The 21518-nt window shown below is 30.9% G+C and overlaps 3 protein-coding genes across 9 annotated transcripts; 2 read left to right on the top strand and 1 right to left on the bottom strand.

Moving 5' to 3' along the window:
* The first annotated feature begins 3134 nt into the window (after positions 1-3134).
* LOC114189691 lies at positions 3135-6893 on the top strand. 6 transcript variants are annotated; one of them, XM_028078335.1, is made up of 7 exons: positions 3135-3288; positions 3415-3476; positions 3699-3802; positions 5183-5255; positions 5365-5436; positions 5549-5649; positions 5811-6893. In XM_028078335.1, exons 3-7 carry the CDS (start codon positions 3790-3792, stop codon positions 6389-6391), a joined length of 840 nt encoding a protein of 279 aa, XP_027934136.1. In that variant the 5' UTR covers positions 3135-3288; positions 3415-3476; positions 3699-3789; the 3' UTR covers positions 6392-6893. The 6 variants fall into 6 exon arrangements, with proteins under 6 accessions (XP_027934136.1, XP_027934134.1, XP_027934135.1 ...); XM_028078333.1 differs by having other exon boundaries at positions 5178-5255; XM_028078336.1 differs by lacking the exon at positions 3415-3476 and adding an exon at positions 4085-4373 and having other exon boundaries at positions 3138-3288; positions 5178-5255.
* Positions 6894-7993: 1100 nt separating this feature from the next.
* On the bottom strand, positions 7994-13611 carry LOC114192318 (protein PELOTA 1). The gene is made up of 16 exons (XM_028082008.1): positions 13396-13611; positions 13229-13311; positions 13058-13136; positions 12912-12986; positions 12771-12827; positions 12476-12521; positions 12026-12101; positions 11707-11782; positions 11587-11619; positions 10931-10999; positions 10653-10759; positions 10287-10359; positions 10121-10159; positions 9191-9285; positions 8712-8818; positions 7994-8438 (listed from the first exon to the last, which is right to left on the bottom strand). The coding sequence occupies exons 1-16, from the start codon at positions 13444-13446 to the stop codon at positions 8365-8367; spliced, it is 1140 nt and encodes a 379-aa protein (XP_027937809.1). The 5' UTR covers positions 13447-13611; the 3' UTR covers positions 7994-8364.
* Positions 13612-16100: 2489 nt separating this feature from the next.
* Positions 16101-18213, top strand: LOC114190664. Of its 2 annotated transcripts, none has more exons than XM_028079638.1 (4): positions 16101-16246; positions 16441-17549; positions 17643-17761; positions 17865-18213. In XM_028079638.1, exons 2-4 carry the CDS (start codon positions 16442-16444, stop codon positions 18102-18104), a joined length of 1467 nt encoding a protein of 488 aa, XP_027935439.1. In that variant the 5' UTR covers positions 16101-16246; position 16441; the 3' UTR covers positions 18105-18213. The 2 variants fall into 2 exon arrangements, with proteins under 2 accessions (XP_027935439.1, XP_027935440.1); XM_028079639.1 differs by having other exon boundaries at positions 17874-18166.
* The last annotated feature ends 3305 nt before the right edge of the window (positions 18214-21518 follow it).

The following is a 21518-nucleotide window of genomic DNA, read 5'->3' as shown; positions in this document are numbered from 1 at the left end:
TGATTTTTTCTAAAAAACAAAGCAAATTGCATTATTCATGTTGACCACCTAAATTTATTAAATATATTAATTAGATAATGGATTGCATAGGCTTAAATACATTTTTTGTCCTCATTTTCGTAGTGTTTGTTGCGGAATGTCTTCATTTTCACAGAATGTTTAAAATGGTCCTCATTTCTACCGAATGTTTAGAATGGTCCTCATTTTCGCAATTCGTGTTTTATTTGGTGCTTTTCAGTAACGCCGTTTAAATCATTAACGGAACATTGTACAGGTGGCACGGTTTGTATTAGGGTGTGTTACGTGTACTGTACAGGTAGCTAATTAACGTTAATTTTTCAATTTAGGAGAAATTTTGTAATTAGGGAAATTTCTTTATCTTCGTCTTTCTTGAGTTCAGATTTGCAGAGGAAGCACCTAATACTTGTCATTTCATCATTGGATTGCAGTTGCACTCTTCATTTCAATTTTCTAGTTAATCATCATCAACGAGGTAAGTGGGTTCAAGGTTTTCTGGGCTGTGTTTGCTCGTGGGTTAGGGTTTTCGTAATTCTATTTTTGGGTTTGTTTGTCTTTCAATTGTTGTGATGTTCTGCATGGTTTCTAAATTACTTCCATGATTTTGTGTAGTTTGTGTCTGTAGGTGGGGTTCAGTGGGGTATTATTTTAGTTGGTTTGTTTGTCGATGTTGGTGTAATGGTTTCCCATTATTTTATTTGTAATTGATTGTAGCAGTGGTCCCCCATTGCGTTAATGTAGGCTTAATAATACATCTTTTTTATCTGTTTAATTTACTTTAGGGCAATGAGTGATGATAGGTTCAATGTTATTGTCCACCACGGTGGTGAAGTAGAGGCCCATGAAGAGGCGGCTGAAGTAGACATTGGGGATGTCAATGGTCTGAATAGTGATGTTGAAGTGGAAGGTGAAATTGAAGTGAACATCCTTTTCCAAATCATTAATCTGCCTCACCTCATTTGTGTCATGACGATGACATCCTTTTCATCAACACCACCATTTGAAAAAGTTGCAACCCACATTATTAGAACCACCACTCTGTAAATCAATAAACCAAAAATTAAAACCAATTTATTATTAACAAAAAAATAAAAATATATTGTACCCAAAATTTTCTACCAATATTCTTTGAAGTTCTTGTTATCCTCAAAGCAGCCATCTCTCTGCAACTACAAATCGGGGTTAATTCGTTTATCGTTGAACCACCAATAGTGCACGAAGTGATACAACACGGTTGCCTCCAACGATTACAACCAGAGATAAAGGAAAAAGATTTGGACCGTAACATACCTATATAATGGGATTGCAGGAAGAAGAAGATTGCCGCAATACCAATTGGGAATGAAGGAATAAGATTGTCAAAACTCACCAACTGCCCAAACATTCCCTACCAAAACCCTAGCTCACTTATTTATCTTCAAATATCTAATTAAGCCACCTGTATAGTACACGTAATACACCCTAATACAAATCTTGCCACATGTACAATGCTCCGTTAATGATTTAAACGGCGTTACAGAAAATGATCAAATAAAACACGAATTGCGAAAATGAAGACCATTCTAAACATTCGGTAAAAAATGAGGACCATTTTAAACATTTTGTGAAAATGAGGATCATTCACAACAAACACTATAAAAATGAGGACTAAAAAGGTATTTAAGCCTATTTATTAAAAATAATATTACTAAAAGATATCCAGGACTGTCAATCGTACACTGCTACTTTTTTACTTTCTTTCAATGGGTTAAACGATTTTAGTCAAATTATGTTGTAACAGTAAAAATCAACACTAAATATAAAAAAACTGAAGTTGCATATTTTTAAAAGTTTATTCTTCTTAAAATACTTCAAAGACAAGTTTTTAAAGATTACATAAACCAAAAATATACTTTTCTCCTTCTTAAATTTATGCATTCGCATAACAAAGTAAATAAGTAAATTTTATGATTACAATCATTTAATCATTTATAAAAGTAAGATTATTCATATCATATCATTAAAATCAAATGTATAAAATAATCTAGATAAATTTTAATAAAACCATAACATTAATTATGTTTAAATATAATATTTATCAATATAATAACTTAAACTAGTTAAAATTCATAAATATTTTTATTTTTAATATATTATAATGTGTGATTAATCTGGTTAAGTTAAATGAAGTTAGAGCAAAAATAATTATAATAGACTAAAAGATAAAATAATATATATTGTTATATTCACGGTGTTATATAAGAGAGATAATTGATACTCATAAAATCAGAATGAGAGATTAATTGAAATCGTGATAAAGGTAAAAACAAATCAAATAAAAGATGAAATAACTTAATTCAAAAGATAAAGAAGAAGAAAAATCTTAAAAGGATGTTTTAGAAAAATTATTTGACAATTTTTAATTAAGTGTTGAACTATATTTTTTATTGCGTTATTTATTTTTTAACTAGGTCCTTTAAAACGTTGATTTGAAAAATTACATGTGTTTAGAGATAGTTGTGTAAAAGCAGATTTGGATGGAATAAATTGGCATATCTTACAAATATGAGATTCAGAATTTGGTGAAAATGCAAATATGGATAAATACTGTATTGAAAAGGTAAAAACACTTAACTAATCACTAGTTAATAATTAATTAGGTTTATGTGATTATTTTTTTGTAATTAAATAGAGGAATTCAATTAAAAACAAGAAAACACTCCTCAATTTTTCTACACCTATTAAAAGTTAATATTTTCATTTTTATAAGTATCTTTTTCTAAATTATTTTATATTTTAAAATAAAAATATCATATTAATAGTGTTGAATAGGTGTATAGTACAAATTGAAATGTCTGTTTTTCATCAATTTTCATGAAATAAATGTGATCTTTTTATAATGAAAAAATTCACAGGAAAATATAGTTAAAAGACAATTTAAATGCAATGAAACGCCAAAAGCTAAAGTACTAATTAGTTGTATATAAGAAAAATTATCATGTTAAAAACATTATTTTATAGTTTCTCCAAAAAAAAAAAAAGATTTTTACAGTTATAATTATAGCAGGGGGACATGTAAAACTAGAAGTATAATAACGTCTTAAGATAAAAAAAAAAAAAAAATGCTCATAAAAGAAAAAGGAGGACAGCAGCAACTTCCATCTATTGAACAAATCTGAAGCTGAAGTGAAGAGTAAGATATTTCAAATTTTTTGTAATTGGGAACCCTAAACCCTAAAACCTTTGACTCTCCTCAATTCCTTCGACATGAGTATGACCCAATTTGCCATGGTATGTTTCTAGGTTTCTCTTTCTAGTTCTCTCTATAGTGATATAATGAGTGGTGCTCAACTGAATTTCAATTCTGTGCTGCCATGCGCTACCCTTTTCACGGTATTATGTTTTTATGTTTTTAAGGTCGTAGCAATTTGCATTGAAGTTAGAAGTTTCTGAACTTTAGGATATGTTTCATCACAAAGGTTGTTCCTCTTTCTTTCCCAATGTTAATTGAGGGGTTTTTTAAGGACAATTTCTGCTTTGTTTGGTTTCAGTATAATATCATGCATGTCTGATGATTTTGCTTGGCCTTTATGTTATTTGAACTGGCATGGCACTAAGTAGCATCTCTTTAAAAGGACTTACCTTGCTGTTTTTAAAATTTTAACTGAGTCTTGGTACTGTCTGTTGTTTTTGTATATCAGGTTGAGGAGTTGGCTTTTCTTGTCAAGGACAATCTTTCTTGCAAACATCTAGTTCTAACAATGGAAGAAGTCTTGGTTAACTTTCTTCAGGATGATCACACTAGGTAACATTTATGAGATAATTTGAGTGGTGTTTAACTTGAGTATTAGTCCCAGGTTTAGTTAAATTCATGTTTTACCTGTCTTGAGCATGGTTCAAAGACAAATTTGAAGACTCAGTGGATCCCTGCACATCGTTTCAACGGAAGGGTCAGGGGAATAATTCTAAACAATTTTATGATTTTTTTCAAGTTTCTCTAGTGTATGTACTTATGGCCCCTAAAAGAAGAATCAATTCGTTAGAAATGAGAGGATACATTGTTACAATTAGTGTTATTGCATCACAGATTTCAGGGAAAACACAATCACAACACTGTTGTATCATGGAGCTTGCAGAAAACATCATCAAGGTCGTGTGTTGTGGCTGCATGTTGTGTCATAGATATGGTGTTGTGGGTGGGTGTAATCCGAGGAGGCAGTCAGGTTTTCAGCTTTTTCTGAAAGCTGGAGTCTATGGAGACAGGGTGGATCTGGTTCTGCAAGGGGTGTTGAAAGTTCTGTGTGCTTGAGTTTGGAGAAATGAAATCAAAGGGGGCTGGGTTTGGTTTGCATTAATCATAGGAGAAGGCTATATAGGTTTGAGTCCGAGACTCACAATACTTTATAGTAATCTTACATGCAATGCAACGTATCACGGGACCATTTAAAACACTTCCATATATCCTCACACATGGCCTCTTCTTTATTCTATTTAGTGTTTATTTATTCACTTGGTCTTTTTGAGTTTTAGACTAAACCCAATATACCTCTTCAAGGAATTTCTCTCTGAAGATTAGACAAGACTGTTTCAGTCTCTCTCAAGATTTATTTGCATGTAGCATCACACTTTATAATATGCCACTGTTATATTTGTGTGTGTGTGTACTATATTTCAACCACTGCGCCTTTTGCTGTTTGCGTGCAGTGCTATCTGCTATTTGATACAGTGGATATTTAGCTTTTCCCAATTTTCCATGATCCAAATGTTGATAATACTGGTTGCAATTAAAAATGGTTTGAAGTTTTTTATAATTAAATTTTGTTGCATGGTTCTTGCATGCAAAATAAAAGGGTTCATTTATCATATTCTAAAAAACTATGACAAACATTTTAGCATAACAATTCAATTATTAATTTCAAAACCAGATAGTGCATTTCAAGCTTTCTTGCAATATTAATAGTCTTAAGGTCTTAATGTATGTTGATTAATGTGTAAAGGGGATTTTGTAGAATAGCTTGAAAGCTTTGTCAGTCATTTATGGCATCTGACAGTGGCTAGTTTTTGTGGCATTTAAGCATATGCACGGTGTGCTAAATATTTGTTTTACAATGAAGTTTTTCTTTCGCTGGTAGACTGGTTTATCTAATATGCTTCTTAATATCTGTTTTTATTGACTATAGTTCAGATGGGATCTTGGAATTGGAGCCAATGAACTCTTACAACCGTCTTCTCTTGCATCGCCTTGCTGAGATATTTGGGTATTTTCTCCTGAATTTTACTTTGGTGGATTTCAAAATTCCTTTCTGGTTTCATTTTGAATCTGTGTCTATTTTTCTTTTCACTTGATAGTTTTATAATTGGTGCCAGGTTTGCACATGGATCTGTTGGTGAAGGAGATGACCGTCATTTGATTCTGGAGAGATGTCCAGATACATCCATGTAAATGAACTTCCCTCTGTTTCTCTCTTGCTATTCTTATATGTAGAATAATTTGTATTACCTTATTTTATGGTTTCTTTTTATGAAATAAATTGTGTTGGATGGATTGCAGACCTCCAATCCTTGTTAGTGATATCCTATGGAAGTACGATGACGAACCTCAATCTTTGGTTACTTCCCACCAAATATTAAGGAGAAGCGAAGCCTCTTCAGGTAATGAATGCTGCTGATTTTTAGATCAGCAGCTACCATAGCACATCATATACACTATTAACCTACCTTTAGAATCTACCATTATCAGCAAGTTGGATTTTTCTATGATGTGGGTTCCTGTTCTGGTTAGGTAGCCTTAATCTGTGTGATGCATCTTTCAGTCTCGCAGACAAACAAAACATCCTTTTCAAAGTCATTGGAGGAGAGGAAAGCAGCTTATTTAGTTGCTCGTGAGCGAATTTTCTCTATGAAGTTGGAAGAGGCAAAAGAGCCTGGCGAACAAAAACCTCGGAGTGTGCCTGTGGTTGCACGCAGAATGATTGCTCATGCACTGGGTCAAAGAATTCATACAAACAATCAGAATGGCTTGGCTAGTGACAATATGAATGATGGAGGCCTCAAAGATGAATTGAATGCTCGAGATAAGAGCAGTGAAGTGTCCAATCTCACCAAAGATTCTGAAGAGATTTTATGCCTAAGAAGGAATCCAAACAACAGAATAAGAAACAGTAGCAGTTCTAATGCGTCCTCAAATGATAAAAGGAATGATCAAACACCAGTTCACCAAGAATTCCCTCTGTTCTCTCAAGATACAAAACAAGGGCAAACTGTAAATAAAGACCACATGAAAAAGGAGCACTTGGGAGCTGCAAAGAGAATGTTTGCACATGCTTTAGGAGTGCAATCTGGGAAGGATGGTTCAGTTCCTAGAAATAGAATTGGAGAAATAAAGAAGAATTAAGCTGAGAGGGTTGTGGCATATTTAAACAGAATGATATTCTGTTGCCCCAAATGGACCTCTTACTAGGTGCTTTCCCGGTTTCAAATTTCAATCACAATGACGAAGATGAGTAATGAGCTTTCTTTACTCAGGAGATACATGCAAAGGACTATCGTAGTATTATGTTGGTTGCTTAGCTCTTCTGTGACTGCTGCTGGAGTAACTTCCCTAGCAGCCAAGTCAAAGGGCATCATGAAAGCACTGTCGAGAATGAAGTGCGACCTGTTTTGGTTATGTTCGAAGATGAATGAACAGGCTATGGTGCTTTGGCTCGTCAGCTATGTGTTGTTAGACATGCAGTTCTAGTTTCAGACTATGTTTAGTTTGTTCTGTGAATGTGATGATTTTCATTATGGCTGTTCCCAGGGCCAGGGGCAATGCTTGATTTCCTCTATCATGGAGGGTCCTGTGTATATAATACTTAAAATCGTAAATTTAATGTGTCATGCTTAGAAATTCCAAATTTCTTCCTCTTTATCCTTATATACGCTGACAATTGTCATTCACTGGTGGCTGTTTGATTTTGGAAAACATTTTCAAATTTTTCCAGAAGATTTATAAAATACAAAAAAAGTTTATAGCAGTAGAGCAGCTTTCAGGGAAGTTCAGGGGACTAATTCTGTCAAACGCTAAGTTAGTAGTTTTCTTCAAATATAATTATTTAATATTTAAAGTGACATTCGAAACTTATTTTGGATCATTTAATTAACTCAAATTATTACTATTTGTTTCAACTAATGTAAAGTACGTATAAATATTTCGACTATAAGAGGACAGTTTATATAAACTGCGGAAATAACTATATGGCTAATTTTAGGCCCCACGCACTTGGTTTCAAATTTTCCCAGGCCTCAGTTTAATACGTTAAGGTTTTTAAGAATAATGTTGTTGATTTAAACAATATAATAATTTTATAATAATATCAGAGAAATATTATATGACGTTTAAATTCTTTTACACTTCATTACATGAAGTGTTATAAAACATCAAAATACTATTCCATTTCTAAATTTATCCATTATTTGCAGAATATTATTAATAATACAAGCAATTGTTGCTATCATTGATTTTTTTATTTTCAATACTGAAGTCAAAATTCGATTTGAAATTAATTATGTCTCGGGACGAACTAATTAAATCAGTAATCTTAGCCTTAAGATATGATTATTAGATAATAAAAAAAAATTCATATTAGAATAAGCTTCATACAGTTTTTGCCTTAAGTCCTAGATTAGATATGGTCCTTATAATAACACTACACAAAAAAATTAACCCACTACGACTTTCTACTTTATCAGCTATTGGATGGTCGACTTAAATTACAAGCAACTTTAGAAATGAAATAAACTTGTCTCGAATAACATACTAACGACACAAGAACTTTAACTTATACATGTTTGCTGTGACTGAATGAATGTACTATTAAATATTATTTTTCAAAAACACAGGAATTTAAAAAAGTTATAAACATTCATTTTCAAAAACAATATATTAGCCAACTGTTAGTCTATTATTTTAGACAGTCGCAAGGTTGCCACAAATTTGATTTCGAGATAAACTCAGTTCTCCTAAACGACTTGCTCCCTCCATATTTGAATATCAACAATTATCCCCTTTAGCTAGGGATTACAGGACTGTTTACAATCATAATTACTCAACAGATTCGTATACATGATGGGAAATTGGAAAGTATCAATTTTCAAAACATAAACACCAAGGAGCAGAGGAATTCACCCAAAAATATGGAACACTGGGTGGGTGATAAATATGACTTACAACAATTAATAAGCATTGTGTGGTTTATAGTACAAGTCCCTTGTTCATTTATCCAGCAATCCGCAGTGAGTACTCAGGGACTGTTGCAACATCAACCGAATATAATAAAACAGACAAGAGCCACGGCCAACACGAACATGCTTGACCAACATTGTACATCACATCTCAATGTCTTCAAGATCAGGGAGAGGGAACCGAAGAATTGCAGCAATGCCACTTATCTGGGCTAGTTCTGTCCATTAATATAAAGTTGGCATATTCAATTCAAACAGACAGTAAATTAGAACATAAAATTTTTGTGCAGAAGTTTCATTTACTTCCGTGAAGTAGCTCTAAATAATACAAGGGGAAGAGAAAAAGGGGTATTAGTTTATATATATATATATTGTGATCTTATTGCTTTTACCTTCTTTTTCAATAATTGTTCACCATTCTCAGTCAATGAATTTCTAGGATCAATAATATCCCAAAATAGTTAAAGAATAATGAAATTAGTAAAACTTACGCTCTCCAGAGACATGCATGGATGAAAATACATGGACAGATCCTCCTGAATCCTTAACAGAGTTGACCAAGTTAACAAACTTTTGTCTTGTTGTTATATCTGAATTCCTATAACCAAAAGCAAATAGTGAAGACACAACTCCATCGCAACCTCAAACAGAGAATTTTCAGGATTAAATTCGAAATCCCTAGCTAACAAATAGGATCTAAAGAAAATGCAAAGATAAAGTTAAGTGATGACGCTATACGGGCTAAAAAGTAAAGACCAAAATATCTTTCTATAAAACAAAAACTGATGTAAAAGGTAGTTTGCAAAGAAGTTTGACCTAAACCAGATTCAAGGATAAACAAAGAGATACATCAGATACACGGTTAAAATAAAACAAAAAAAAGGAGGCGGGAAGCCAAAGTATGAATCTGATAGAACAATCCACCATGTTGTCTTTCACTCAGAATATTTTACGATTATATCATGCAAACCTGAAAAGATCATCTGTAATGAGAAGAGTTTGTACAGCTAGGCGTTCATTGGCAACCTCAACATGTTTCATTCCATAGCATGCGCGGGATGGATCCTGTTCCACACCAAATACATTCAATCAGGAGTTCATATATTTCTGAAAATGCAAAATTTAGGTAAGCTGTTTCTACAGCTTTGAAGAGACAATAATTCAATGGAGAAACATGAGTACTCCTTTTATGCTAAGGTGATACTTCCTTTAGATTTTGATCCTCACTCTAAACCAGATTTTTAATGCTTGAATGTAAACAAGAAAAAGAAAAAAAAAAAAAAGGCACTTTTGTGGTACAGACAGAAAAATAATGGTTTCCCATGATAAATCCTCTCGAACATATTTTTTTTAACTTACCCAGCATCCACCCAGTTACATTGGTAACTCTCGATTGGGTTCAACAAAGATTATCATTATGTAAGAAGTATAATAAGGCGAAAGTATTAGTACCATATAATTGAGATAACTTTTACTTTACATAAATATATGATGTTATTTGAATTTTAAACAACTAATAAAAATATGATGTTATTTGAATTTTAAACAACTAATAGAAATATGATGTTATTTGAATTTTAAACACCTAATAAAAATATTAGAATGAAAAACAGAAAGCAAATTTGATGGAAGATGTACTTCTCTCATGCAATTCAATAAAGAAAACATCTAACTAAAAGTCATTATCAGATCAATTCATCATGCAACTGTATAAAAGATCAATACTCCTCTTCTAGACATGACTATGAGCAAATATAAGTTAACCAAAGACCTTATTGATCCACCTAAACTTAGTGTCTCTAACACTAATAATTTTAAAGTTGGACTAATTCTAGGGATATGGCATTCTAATCATAAAAGTAGGCAAAGTACACAAATGCATCTCAAAATAGAACCTGACATTTGAAAGCATGTTGAAGAAATCCTTCATAACTCGAACCTGAAAGAAAACAAAGAATAAAAGCTTAATCCACACTCAATAGATAATAAGTAAACATAATACGGAATTTTTTCAGTAGTGCCAAAAGAAAAGTAAAAGATAGGTACTGATTCGGTTTTGATGGTACCTCTTGTGCTGCTTTGGTATCTTTTATCAAATTCATGACATTTGGAGCGTCCAAAACCTCCTTTAAACTATGCCTACAGAAAATAAATAATTAGGCTAAAGAGATAAGATAAAGAAAATACAACAGTGCCCACAAGCAATTGAACTTAAAAGTCAATCCTTAAAACAAGAGTCTTACTCTACGTTTGCAGCCATATTTTTTAGTCAAAACACATAAGAAAGATTACGCAAGTTAAGCCACAGTTAATTGATCAGAAAGCAGAACAAGGTTCACGTGCTCGTGTTAATTCTAATTACCTTATGAAGCTTTTCTAGCATACTAAAAAAGTAGGAAAATAGAACATGCAAATAGAGAAAGCAACCATACTTGTATCCTGAAGTTGTATGCACAAGAATGATGCGTGATTTGTTTTCAATAATTGGTCGCAACTGTCTTCGTTCTGCCTCCAAAAATAAGTGACGATGAAACTGATCCTGAAACAGAAACAGACAGAATTCCAAAATCCTGTCTTCACTTAAGCAAGCAAAACCACTAAAGATGATTTTATACTATTAATAATAATACATGCAAACGCACACTATCAAATTTGTAAATATTCACCATGAATGAAGCCCAAATAAAGCAAGCAGGAAATAATTGCTCACCTTTGTAAATCCTGGACTTGCAATTACAGCACAACGAACCACGTTGAAATCAATATGTTTCAAGAAAGCCTAAACAGATTCGTAGAATTCCAGTAAATTTGTCAATGCCCCTTTTACACTATTTTGTTGAGTGTAATATATATATATATATATATATATATATATATATATATATATGATTAAAGATAAGAAAGAAACACTAAGGCAAAAGATCATGATAATATGTCCTATTAAGCAAGAGAAAGAAACATAGAAAATACATTCATTCATACAATAAGGGGATATTTGATAACCGGCATTCTCATCCAGGCATCTAATATTATACAACAAGATGCCCATATTTGGTACATGGGTATGATATTATTACCATGAGCATCTCATATTGCTCTGGGAAAGGAAGTGGCTATAAGTTAGTTAATGAAAGAACACCAATTCAAAACTAGCTACACATATATAACATAACAAAAATCAGGTGATAGAGCTTTGGAGGGTGTTTGAATTTGCATTATATCATTATCTTCAATTTCAGAAACACCCTTAATTGAAAAAAAAAAAAGTTTTATAAATCATAGTAAATCCATTTCTTTTTTTTATATGGAATACGTATCACTAATGAGAATAAATGCTAAAGATAAGAAATTTAAGTCCTTATTTACCTGCATAACATTCTCGAAGAACTTATCCAAAGCCTACAAAAGGGAGGGATGCTTTAGAATTGTATCACTCAAGTTATATAATCATTCACTGATATCTTACAATAGGGTGATAGATCTTACTTTCTCATAACCAGCAATTGCAGGCCCATGCTTGCGAGGAATAGATGTTTCTATCCGTGATCGAGTAACAGTCATGCTGTTTTATTGGATTAATGAGATGAATCAATTCATTGTAATGGCACAATTACATGGAAAACATAAACTAGAGTATCAAAAAACAGAATGTGTATTTAATTTCCAGTGTTTGTGGTTACCTACAGAAATAAAAACAAAAATAACAGTGACCAAGTTTAATATGTGTGCTGAGCAAATTATCTTATGGATAAAATGCTATTATAAGTAATACATATAAATGAAACGTAGTAAAGTTATAGCCAACCTTCTACCAACAAGGAGGATATGAGCTAATCCTTCTTGCATCAACACCACAGCTAGATCAGCACTTGCACCAGGATCTGCAAAATATGCATGAAACTTTCATTCACATTTTCGATCACTAAGATTTACACCACAGTCACACAACAAATGACCGGATGAGGATTGTTAACCCTTTGTTTGCTTGAAAAACATGACTGGTTCTATCTGAATATTTATTTCATTCTTTCCACCATTTTTCTAAAAGAACTACTTAAAGGTGTGCAGGAGATTTAAGACATCCCATAAAGTAGCAATTCAACAATTTTATCATGTGAAAATAGGTAAAGTAATATCTTCATTCTTCAAATTAGAATATTTTGTAATTTCCACGCAAACAGATTACGCTACTAAAATTTCCATAATTATAAATATCTATAAAAGAATTGAGACATTCATATAATTTGATACGTACCAGAGGCCTGCTGTAGCACCTCCAAAGCCAAAGAATCCCAAACATCCTACAAGAAGCAGAATATAATATTCAGTAATCATGATTCAAAAGGGTGCCAGTGGGGTGCGAACTATCACAATGTGATTTTCATAAAGATTCCTCACCACTCATTTCTTAGGTTACATTTTCTATTCTAACCATAATGGCCCAGTGATATATATACAAGCAAAAGGCCTGGCTTATATGCATATGAAGCACAAGTTTAACACTGCGAAATGATTTGTAACAAGAAGCACAATAATTCAAGACACAATACCTTTCTGACCACAAACGGTCGCTGCAGCTCAAGTTCTAGAGTATGGAAAGCTCCTATCTGCAACGAGTTACAAAGATGAAAACTTAAGTTTGGCAGTAACGTTTTGGAGATAAAATCAAGATGACAGTCGCAGTTCACTACCTTGACATGTTCATTCTCTAAAATGTTCTTTCCACGAACACGCAGAATAGAACCTTCTTTGTCATAATCAGCAACCTAGTATAAAACAAAATCAAGATAATACAACCTGAAAAACCAAACAGAAATCCTACTGATAGCACAAATACCTCTTCGACTTTAATTTCCAGTTTGAGCTTAACACGCTCTGCATCTCGACCGCCATGAGCAGCTTCTCTAACAACCTTCCTATTACAGTTACAACAAGCAAGAAAGAAACATGAAAATTGAAAAATAGATTATGCGATCAAAGAACGCGAGAATTGAGAAAAAAATAGCACCTAACAGTAACGGCCATGACAGAGTCTCCGGGAGCAATCAAGTTATACGCAAACCACAGATCATCGGAATCCACCGCCACCATCTGCATAGTGCACAGAATAAACGCAAAGAAGAAATTTGACGGAACAGAGAACGAAACTGAAGTGTCAGAGAATAGGAATTGAACCTTAACGCTACCAGGTCCATTGGGAACGATGTCTCTGCGAACGATCCTCATGGTTGTGGATACCGGTACGGCGCTAAACACCAACCACACTTTCTTCCGTTTTCTTTCTCCTCGAAACGACGGTTGTCCACGCGCGTCCCCTACTCACTGTCACCCAAAGATGGCTTTGCTTCTACCCCGCCGTAATTACTGCCTGCACCTCCCTATTCCACTAAGATTTGATGACTTTACGAATCCTTACGCTACATAAATATTATAATTATATTTTTATTATAATAGATATTTTAACTAAATTAAATTTATTTAAACTCAAATTTTGTATTTGAATTTTATTTAAAATTTTGTTTTAATAAATTTTAGACAATTTTAAAAATTTCAATCTAAAGTTTTTAACAATTTTATAACAATTACAAATATTTAAATTTTATAATTGTTATAAAACTATTTTAAAATTTTATATTTGAACTTATAAATTTGTTTAAAAATTATTAAAACAAATATTTTAAATAAATTTTAATATAAAATTTAAATTTAAATAAACTTAATTTGATTAAAAATATCTATTATAATAAAAGTATCATTATAATATTTATATAAAAGTTAAATTTGGTCTTAATTTAGAAGAAATGAAATAATTTCAATTTACAAAGAAATTAGGATTAAATTGAATCAAAATAATAAATACCACTAAATTAAGGTTTTTCATATAAATATTTGACACGTGACATAACCACAATTTGACATGTGATCATTTAAAAAAATATCTTTAAAATTTAAAAATAAAAAAATAAAAAAAAAAAACAAGCTCACACATGAAAAAAATTCTAATTTGACACTGTTTTTTAAAAAAAAAGTAAAAATAAAATAAAATAATTAAAAATTAAAAAAATCAAAAAAGTTATCCTCATGAGTTATAACGGAAATGACCAAATTAGAACAAATTTTTAAAAATAAAACCCAATTGGGACGACTTGAAATTAATGGTCCAACCAAAGTTTTTTAACGAAAATGATAATCTTCTGTATGATTAAACCTTATTTTAAACATGTAATTTTTAAAATATTTCATTTAGATAAATAAAAATTCAAATTTATTAAATTTTAATTTTTTAAAATAAAATGTTTCAAATATTACCAAATATAAAATACAAAATACAAAAATTTTATTATAACCTTGCAAACATGATTGATTGTAGACTTCAAAATTAGTTAGTTTTGCACTAAACAAGTTAGTATTTTGCTTATATTCATTATAATAAAAAAATATTTCTTATTTATCTTTTTTTTTCATTAATTCAAATAATTTTATATATTTTTACTTTCCAATTTTATTTAACTTTCCAATTTATCTTTTCTTATAAATCAATCCAAAAACAAAAGTATAACCATAAATGCCACTGAGATAAAATAAATAAACTGTGAAACCGGTTATGAACTTTGTCTAGAAAGAAAAAAAAAACGCTATGAGTAGGATGTCAAAAAACTTTTGATACGTGCCGTGGATAAAATCTGCGACCAATAGAAAATGAATATCGAAAATGGATACCTGTAAATAATGGGTATCAGTATTTTTGTATATTTGCATGTTAATATGGTAGATACACATGTATCATAATATCTTTATTCGTGGATACCGTACCTATTATACTCTAAATTAAATTTAAAAAATATTAAAATATTAACGCATTGATTTTGAATAGGTTATGTTTTATGAATTGGTTTTAAAAAGTTTCCATTCATTCGTAAACTGTCATTCAACATTATTTAAATGATTTATTTTCACTATGTTTGAAATTTATAAAAGTTATGCCGTGTATTTTTATTTGAATTTATGGATAATTTTTTTTATTAAATATTAATTTTTCTTCTGTAAATAGATGTGGGTACCCATGGATATCTGTGTATATTAAAAAAATATGCAGATACACGTATAAAGGATACCTGCACATATATAAATACATGTATGGAGTGAATATTTATCCAATAGATAAGGTACAAAGGACCTATTACTCGTATCGTTGACATTGATTAGTATGGAAAATTATTTGTATTATTATCTAATTATAAATTATTATATAATAAATTTGTTTAATTACAATATAATTTTTAAAAATTACTACTCGTGCATGTGTGCATGCATTTTTTAAATATGCATGATATTATATTAGTTGGTGATAATATTATAATGTTATTAAGTTAATATATATATTAAAATTATATTTATTAAAAATAAAGTGAAATATATCAGAACAGATAAAATAATAACCATTGATAAATAAATAAGAAGAGAAAAAACAGAGACATCTAATTTTATAAAAAGTTTGTAAAAATAACAATTAATTTTTAAAATTTTAATAAATTTATAGGATAAAATCGATATTTTAAAAAGTGGACAAAAAATAGAAATCTCATTTATATCCCGTTATATAGATATCAGACATTTATAACTGAATACAGATATAAAGCTTGTTTTACACGGTGGGCGCATGGTTAAACTCATAAAGTATCAAATACCAGAATTACGTCGAAAAGCATGTGGAAAATAGTTCATATTATAATACTCACTTAGATGAATAATTTACTCTATTATAATATTTACTTAGATGAATAATTGCGATAATGCTACATGCAAAAGAAACCGAGGTGGCACTCTCCTTAGCCTGCATTTGGCAACTGAACCCTCTCTTTGTAGCACGCGTCATCAACACCCACATGGAAACGATGAATCAGACACACTTTTCATTTCATCCAAATTAGTCACTGAATTTGGCCATGCTACCGAGAATCAGAAGTAGCATGTTAGGTTTAAGAGATTAGAGATTTCAAGCTTGTTTATCTTACACTCTGTTCAGGTACAACTCTGATCCACATTCTTCCCATCTCTTTTTGAATTGCATTGTTCTCTTACCGTTTTCACTCTGTTCACTATTCAATTAGTAATGTTGATGTAAGTTGTAGAGACATGCATAGAGAAAACGTCTTTAATCTGTAATATTACAAGTTTCGTTTCGACTTTCAATAGCATTAGTTGATGTATATATTATAGGATGGAATTTGAAGAAGCGGAAGATGAAGAGTGGGATACTAGAAAATACTCGTCCAAAAATAATGCTGCAAATGGTTGCATGATGAGGTGGGTGCTGGTTGGAAAGAAGATCTTAGTTGCTGGTTTCATAGCTTCAGCTACTGCTGTGGTTGTTCCACCTCTTGCGGTTGCTTCTGCCATTGGCATTGCTGTTTCTATGCCTTATGCAGTTTTCTTGGCTAGCTATGTATGTACTCAGAATTTAATGAGTAAATTGCTCCCTAGGCCTACTCTTCAGGATCCCCCATTGCTTAAAGAGATGTGTTTTCAACAGGGAGGGAGTGATGGTATGCAGATATATAGAGAGGAACAAGCCCTTGTAGATGAATTAAAAAGAGACATTGAAATGGATGGTTTCCGATGTATGAAGAATGGGGGAAATGTGACATTTGAAGAAAATAATGGAGTGCAAGTGCAACCATTTAGTGAGGACTATGAAGAATTTAAGACTCCCTTTGAGGTTACATCTGTGGTTTTACAGGAATCCCAGGATCAGCCCATGGAGGGTGATATAGAGGAAGCAGAGTTACAAAGAGAAACAAAGGGGCTGTTAGAAAATATTAGAGATGAAGGTAGAACTGATATGACTAGGGAGAGAGGAGAATATGCAGAAGGAATATGTGGAGGAGCAAATGAAAGGGATCAAAAAATTGGTTCTGTTGAAGATAGGAAAGAAGCATTGGTAGAAGCACCTAGTACCATTGGGGGAACTGAAGAAGACTTGAGAAAGGAAGAAATGATGCTTCATTTAAGAATAGATGAAAGTATGGATACCATGTTAGAAGGAAAAGAATCTGACACTACAAATGATTCAAGGAAGTTGGCTGAACCTTCTGAACTACTGATTCCAGCTGAACCAGTTGAAGGTTTACCAACAGAAGCACTGGTTTATAACATTCCAATGGATGAGAACTCTTCTCAGGACTCTGAAAATCAAGAATCTCAGATGCATGAATTAAATGAAAGGATGTACTTGGAAGACGCAGAAGCTAGAGAAATTGCTAATGATCTGTTTGATGGAAAGCAGATAGACCCTGATGAGAACGCATACACAATTGATTTGCATGAAGGTTTGGACCATAGAATATGTCTGCCATTTACAGTGTGTAGAGGACTAACTTTGCTTTGAGCCCTGATATCTGAATTAATTTGCATGGTTGCAGAATGTTCAATTATTGGCAGGCGCACAGATTCTATGGAGGTTGTTGTTTCGTCTGTTGAACAAGAGTCTTGGCCATCTGAATGCTCCTCTGAAGAAAACATTATCTGTTCTTCTGAAGAGGTCAATGCCTAATTTATTGCATTCTATGTGGAAATAATTCACCCAGTGTATGATTAAAAGTTTATTTCAACATATTTGATTATTATGGGAGTGTTTACTGAAGCTTTTGCAGGTAGCATTGGATGATGAGAAGATGTGGAAAGAGATTAATGTGATAAGGAAGATAGTAGGATATGAAGGTAGAAAGGAAGCATCATGTGCAGATGAATTGAAGGCTCTTTACATGTTCACTGGAGTTGAGCCTCCAACATCTCTGAATGAGAACTCCATCCACCCCTTAGAAATCAAGGAGAAACTCCAATTCCTTATGTCCATCCTTGGAATTAAGTCCAATATGACTTAGAATGTGACACATTTGTGTATTGTTTTCTACTTATTTCAATCAACCTGTTCTTCATTTATAAATTGTTGTTATAGTAGAAATAAAATTTTTATATACTTCATTGATCGAAGGATTCAAACTCCAATGATTAATCATCTCATAACAGAATGGATGTATTGAAATAACACAGGTCTATAAGGTATTAAAATCTAAGATATTCCACAAGTACAAAATTAACGTATTCCTAGTATTGTATACTTTTATATCATCTAAAAATTTCTATTTGATTTTTTTAGTGCAGTATTTAGAAAAAGGTATTTCTTGATAATTTTATATTTACCATTATTGTTTGGTTATATGAAAATCATACCTTTTAATTGTTTGAACTAATATTACTGTTCAATTCTTTTGTGACACCCAAACTATTTATGGATTTCTTTGGTGAGAAGTGTTATCAATTTAAACGAGTTCGTTGAAATGAAGGATTTTTTTAGGATTATCTAGGTAACCTTATTATATACACACTGTTTTAACCCTAATTGTTTTTAGGATCACGGTCCTACATAATTTTTTATATCATTTTATAAATTCTTTATTATGAAGTAAGAGTCATAATTTCTAATATCAATTTATAATCTTTTTTATTTAATTAATTTGATTTTTATTTATAAAAAATAATATAATTGATTTAATGTTTTATTTTTATTTAGATTAATTTTGGTCCTTATATTTTATGGATATTGATTCGTTCTGACTTTAATATTTTTTTTTTCAATCAAGTTTCATATTCACTGTATAGCTAAGATGTTAAAATCTGTAATAATAATTAACATGAGCTTATTTTGAAGTAAGAGACTAGTAAAATTTCTTTTATAGTTTTTATATTTTTATTGTATGTTTTATAGTTTTTATATTTTTATTTTGATACAAGAATTTAGTAAGATTTATATTTTAATTAATGTTTTATTCAACTACTACAAATATATATATATTTTAAATGAATAAATAAATATTTTATTATTAAAATCTAAAATTTTATTTAAGATATAGAGTTTTAAATGTTGGATTATGTCATTTAATTAGGGATCGCAAAACGGATCAGTCCGGCCCATTTTGTCCTGACTCTCGTTTACTCGCTAAGTGAAAGTCAGGTTGGTCCACCCCGCAGTTCAAAATCGAGTTCACTTTCCTGGTCGATCTTGACCCGCGAATTGATCCGCGAGCCTGTGGGCTAGTTCGCATTTTTGATGAGCGAAATAAAAACTTATTATGATGAACAAAAATAAAATCTTTTTTATTTTACCATAGTAATTTATATTCATTTCTTATCAAAATAATTCTGATTAGTCTAACTAATCAATGACAAGAAACAATAATAATGAAAATGATAGCTAAAGTACAATAGCAACATGTTATATTACAAGATATGTACAAATTTTTTAACTTAAAAATACATAAAAAGATATTTCATATACGAGAACTAAAATCATTATATTATATAAATGATTATATATAATAATAATAATAAATAAATAAATAAACTTACAAAAACAACATCATGAATGGTGTGAGAATTGATAAAAGAGAATATTTAAGTTTGTAAACGGACCAACATGTCAGCCCACCCTACCCCGTCCCTTCTTTAGTCCATGCGAACTACGGGCCTATACAGGCCAACAGGTTCAATATCCTAACCCGTCCTGCGTTTCTTTCTACAGACCTACGAGCCAATCCACCTAACTCGTCCCAAATTGTTATCCATGCATCTAATCTGATTTAGAGATATTCAAATTTTAGATTTATCGTCTTTGTACGAAAGATTTTCATTTAAATAATTGTATTTTGGTTCTAAGAGGTTTTTTCTTTAACTTATTTGTGGTCATTTTTCTTATTTGTTTTAATTTCATATTTTTAACCTTTATGTTATAAACCTGTTCGAATTATTTTTTTAGAAGAAAATTTTTGTATAAATTAAATTCATTCCATCCTTGATATGGACAAGCTTTTTCATTTAATATTTTCAAAATAAAAAAAAATAGTTCATGTAGAAAAAGGTCCATTCTATGAAAAAAGTTCTTTTACTTATTTTGATTTTTAAATTTATATGTAAATTAATTTTAACTTATATTATTTTTTCCTTCTTATTTTATATAAAATTTTCCACCGCTTTGTTTTTCTTGGATGGGTTCCTACGTCCTTTGTTATCAAACTGAATTTCAGTTTTTGACAATAACTTTTCAGGTGCGATCCCAGATTTTCTTTAATTAAATAAATAATTTTTTTCTTTAATTAAATAAAGATATCCTTATTTAGATTAAAGAAAGATATTGAACGAAAATATGAAAAAAAAAATTGAAAGTGGGTAGTTAATAAATAGAAGAAGGCATATTAATAATTAATATGGAAGAAGGCTATAACTTATATTTTTTTCACTTTAGTCTAAAAATTTTAAACAAATTAAATTATTTATCTGATTGAGCCTTAGAATGTAATATATTTATTAAAATAACTAATTATTTAAAAGGTTAAATATGTTTATAGTCTTTTTAAGACAAATGTTGTTAAGTTTATCTTTTAAACACGTTTAATGATAGTATTTTCTGAAGTATTGTCTATTTTGTAACGTGGAGTTTCGTCACGACTTTATCCTTAAAATGCGCCTTTAAGGGCAGGAAAGAGTATATAAACTGCGTTTCACCTCGACTCCTAAACGATATGGGACTTGTTGGTACTGGAACAAAATTGGTTCAAAGTTTAGAAGAGAAACTAATTTTAATTTTCACTAGAAGTTAAGAGATAAAAAATATATTTAACCCTTATTTAAAATATAAAAAATAAATGAATGAATGCAAACTAAATTTAAAGAAATCTATAGTAAATCTTGTAAAAAAAATTGAAAATTGTGAGAGCAACTTGTCGAAATCTTAAATGGGACATAAAAATTGTAATTTAATATATAGATCAATAGTTATTGTCAAGGATGAAGTTATGTTAAAAAAACACATGAAAAAAAAATATTGATAATCGGAGGCAACCTAAACAATAGGGAATTCTTAATAAATATGTGTTAAGTCTAATTCATATTACAAAATTAGTTTGTGGGATGAGATTTACGTTAATCCAACTTTATCCATAGGCGATGTAAGATTTTTAACACATCTCTTCATGTTGAGACATGTGTTAAACATCTCAAGTATGAGCAAGATAACTATGGTGGCTTGATAAAAGTCCAATGACGAGTAAAATAATAAATCCAACAAACATATAATAGGTTTAACATGACTTTAATTAGCAAGATTTGTTATTTGATGGTATCTAGTCTTATACTTGATATATATATTTGAACCTTAAGAAAGAGCTCCTCTAATTGAACAAGTTGAATCATGCTTCAAAATAGTGAAGAAGTTGAATCTCTTGTTTTCATCTCCATGGACA

The sequence above is a fragment of the Vigna unguiculata genome, chromosome 7 (genome assembly GCF_004118075.2).
Source record: "Vigna unguiculata cultivar IT97K-499-35 chromosome 7, ASM411807v1, whole genome shotgun sequence".
Lineage (NCBI taxonomy): Eukaryota > Viridiplantae > Streptophyta > Magnoliopsida > Fabales > Fabaceae > Vigna > Vigna unguiculata.
This window is presented reverse-complemented; position numbering and strand designations above follow the sequence as displayed.

Coding starts and splice junctions, on each gene's coding strand:
- LOC114190664 (XM_028079638.1), top strand. CDS start 16,442: ATGGAATTTGAAGAAGCGGAAGATGAAGAGTGGGATACTAGAAAATAC. Junction 17,550..17,642: donor CACAATTGATTTGCATGAAG/GTTTGGACCATA, acceptor GCATGGTTGCAG/AATGTTCAATTATTGGCAGG. Junction 17,762..17,864: donor TTATCTGTTCTTCTGAAGAG/GTCAATGCCTAA, acceptor TGTTTACTGAAG/CTTTTGCAGGTAGCATTGGA.
- LOC114189691 (XM_028078332.1), top strand. CDS start 3,265: ATGAGTATGACCCAATTTGCCATG. Junction 3,803..5,177: donor CTTCAGGATGATCACACTAG/GTAACATTTATG, acceptor TATTGACTATAG/TTCAGATGGGATCTTGGAAT. Junction 5,437..5,548: donor AGATGTCCAGATACATCCAT/GTAAATGAACTT, acceptor GATGGATTGCAG/ACCTCCAATCCTTGTTAGTG.
- LOC114192318 (XM_028082008.1), bottom strand. CDS start 13,446: ATGAGGATCGTTCGCAGAGACATCGTTCCCAATGGACCTGGTAGCGTT. Junction 13,312..13,395: donor ATGGACCTGGTAGCGTTAAG/GTTCAATTCCTA, acceptor TGCACTATGCAG/ATGGTGGCGGTGGATTCCGA. Junction 13,137..13,228: donor GTCATGGCCGTTACTGTTAG/GTGCTATTTTTT, acceptor TAACTGTAATAG/GAAGGTTGTTAGAGAAGCTG.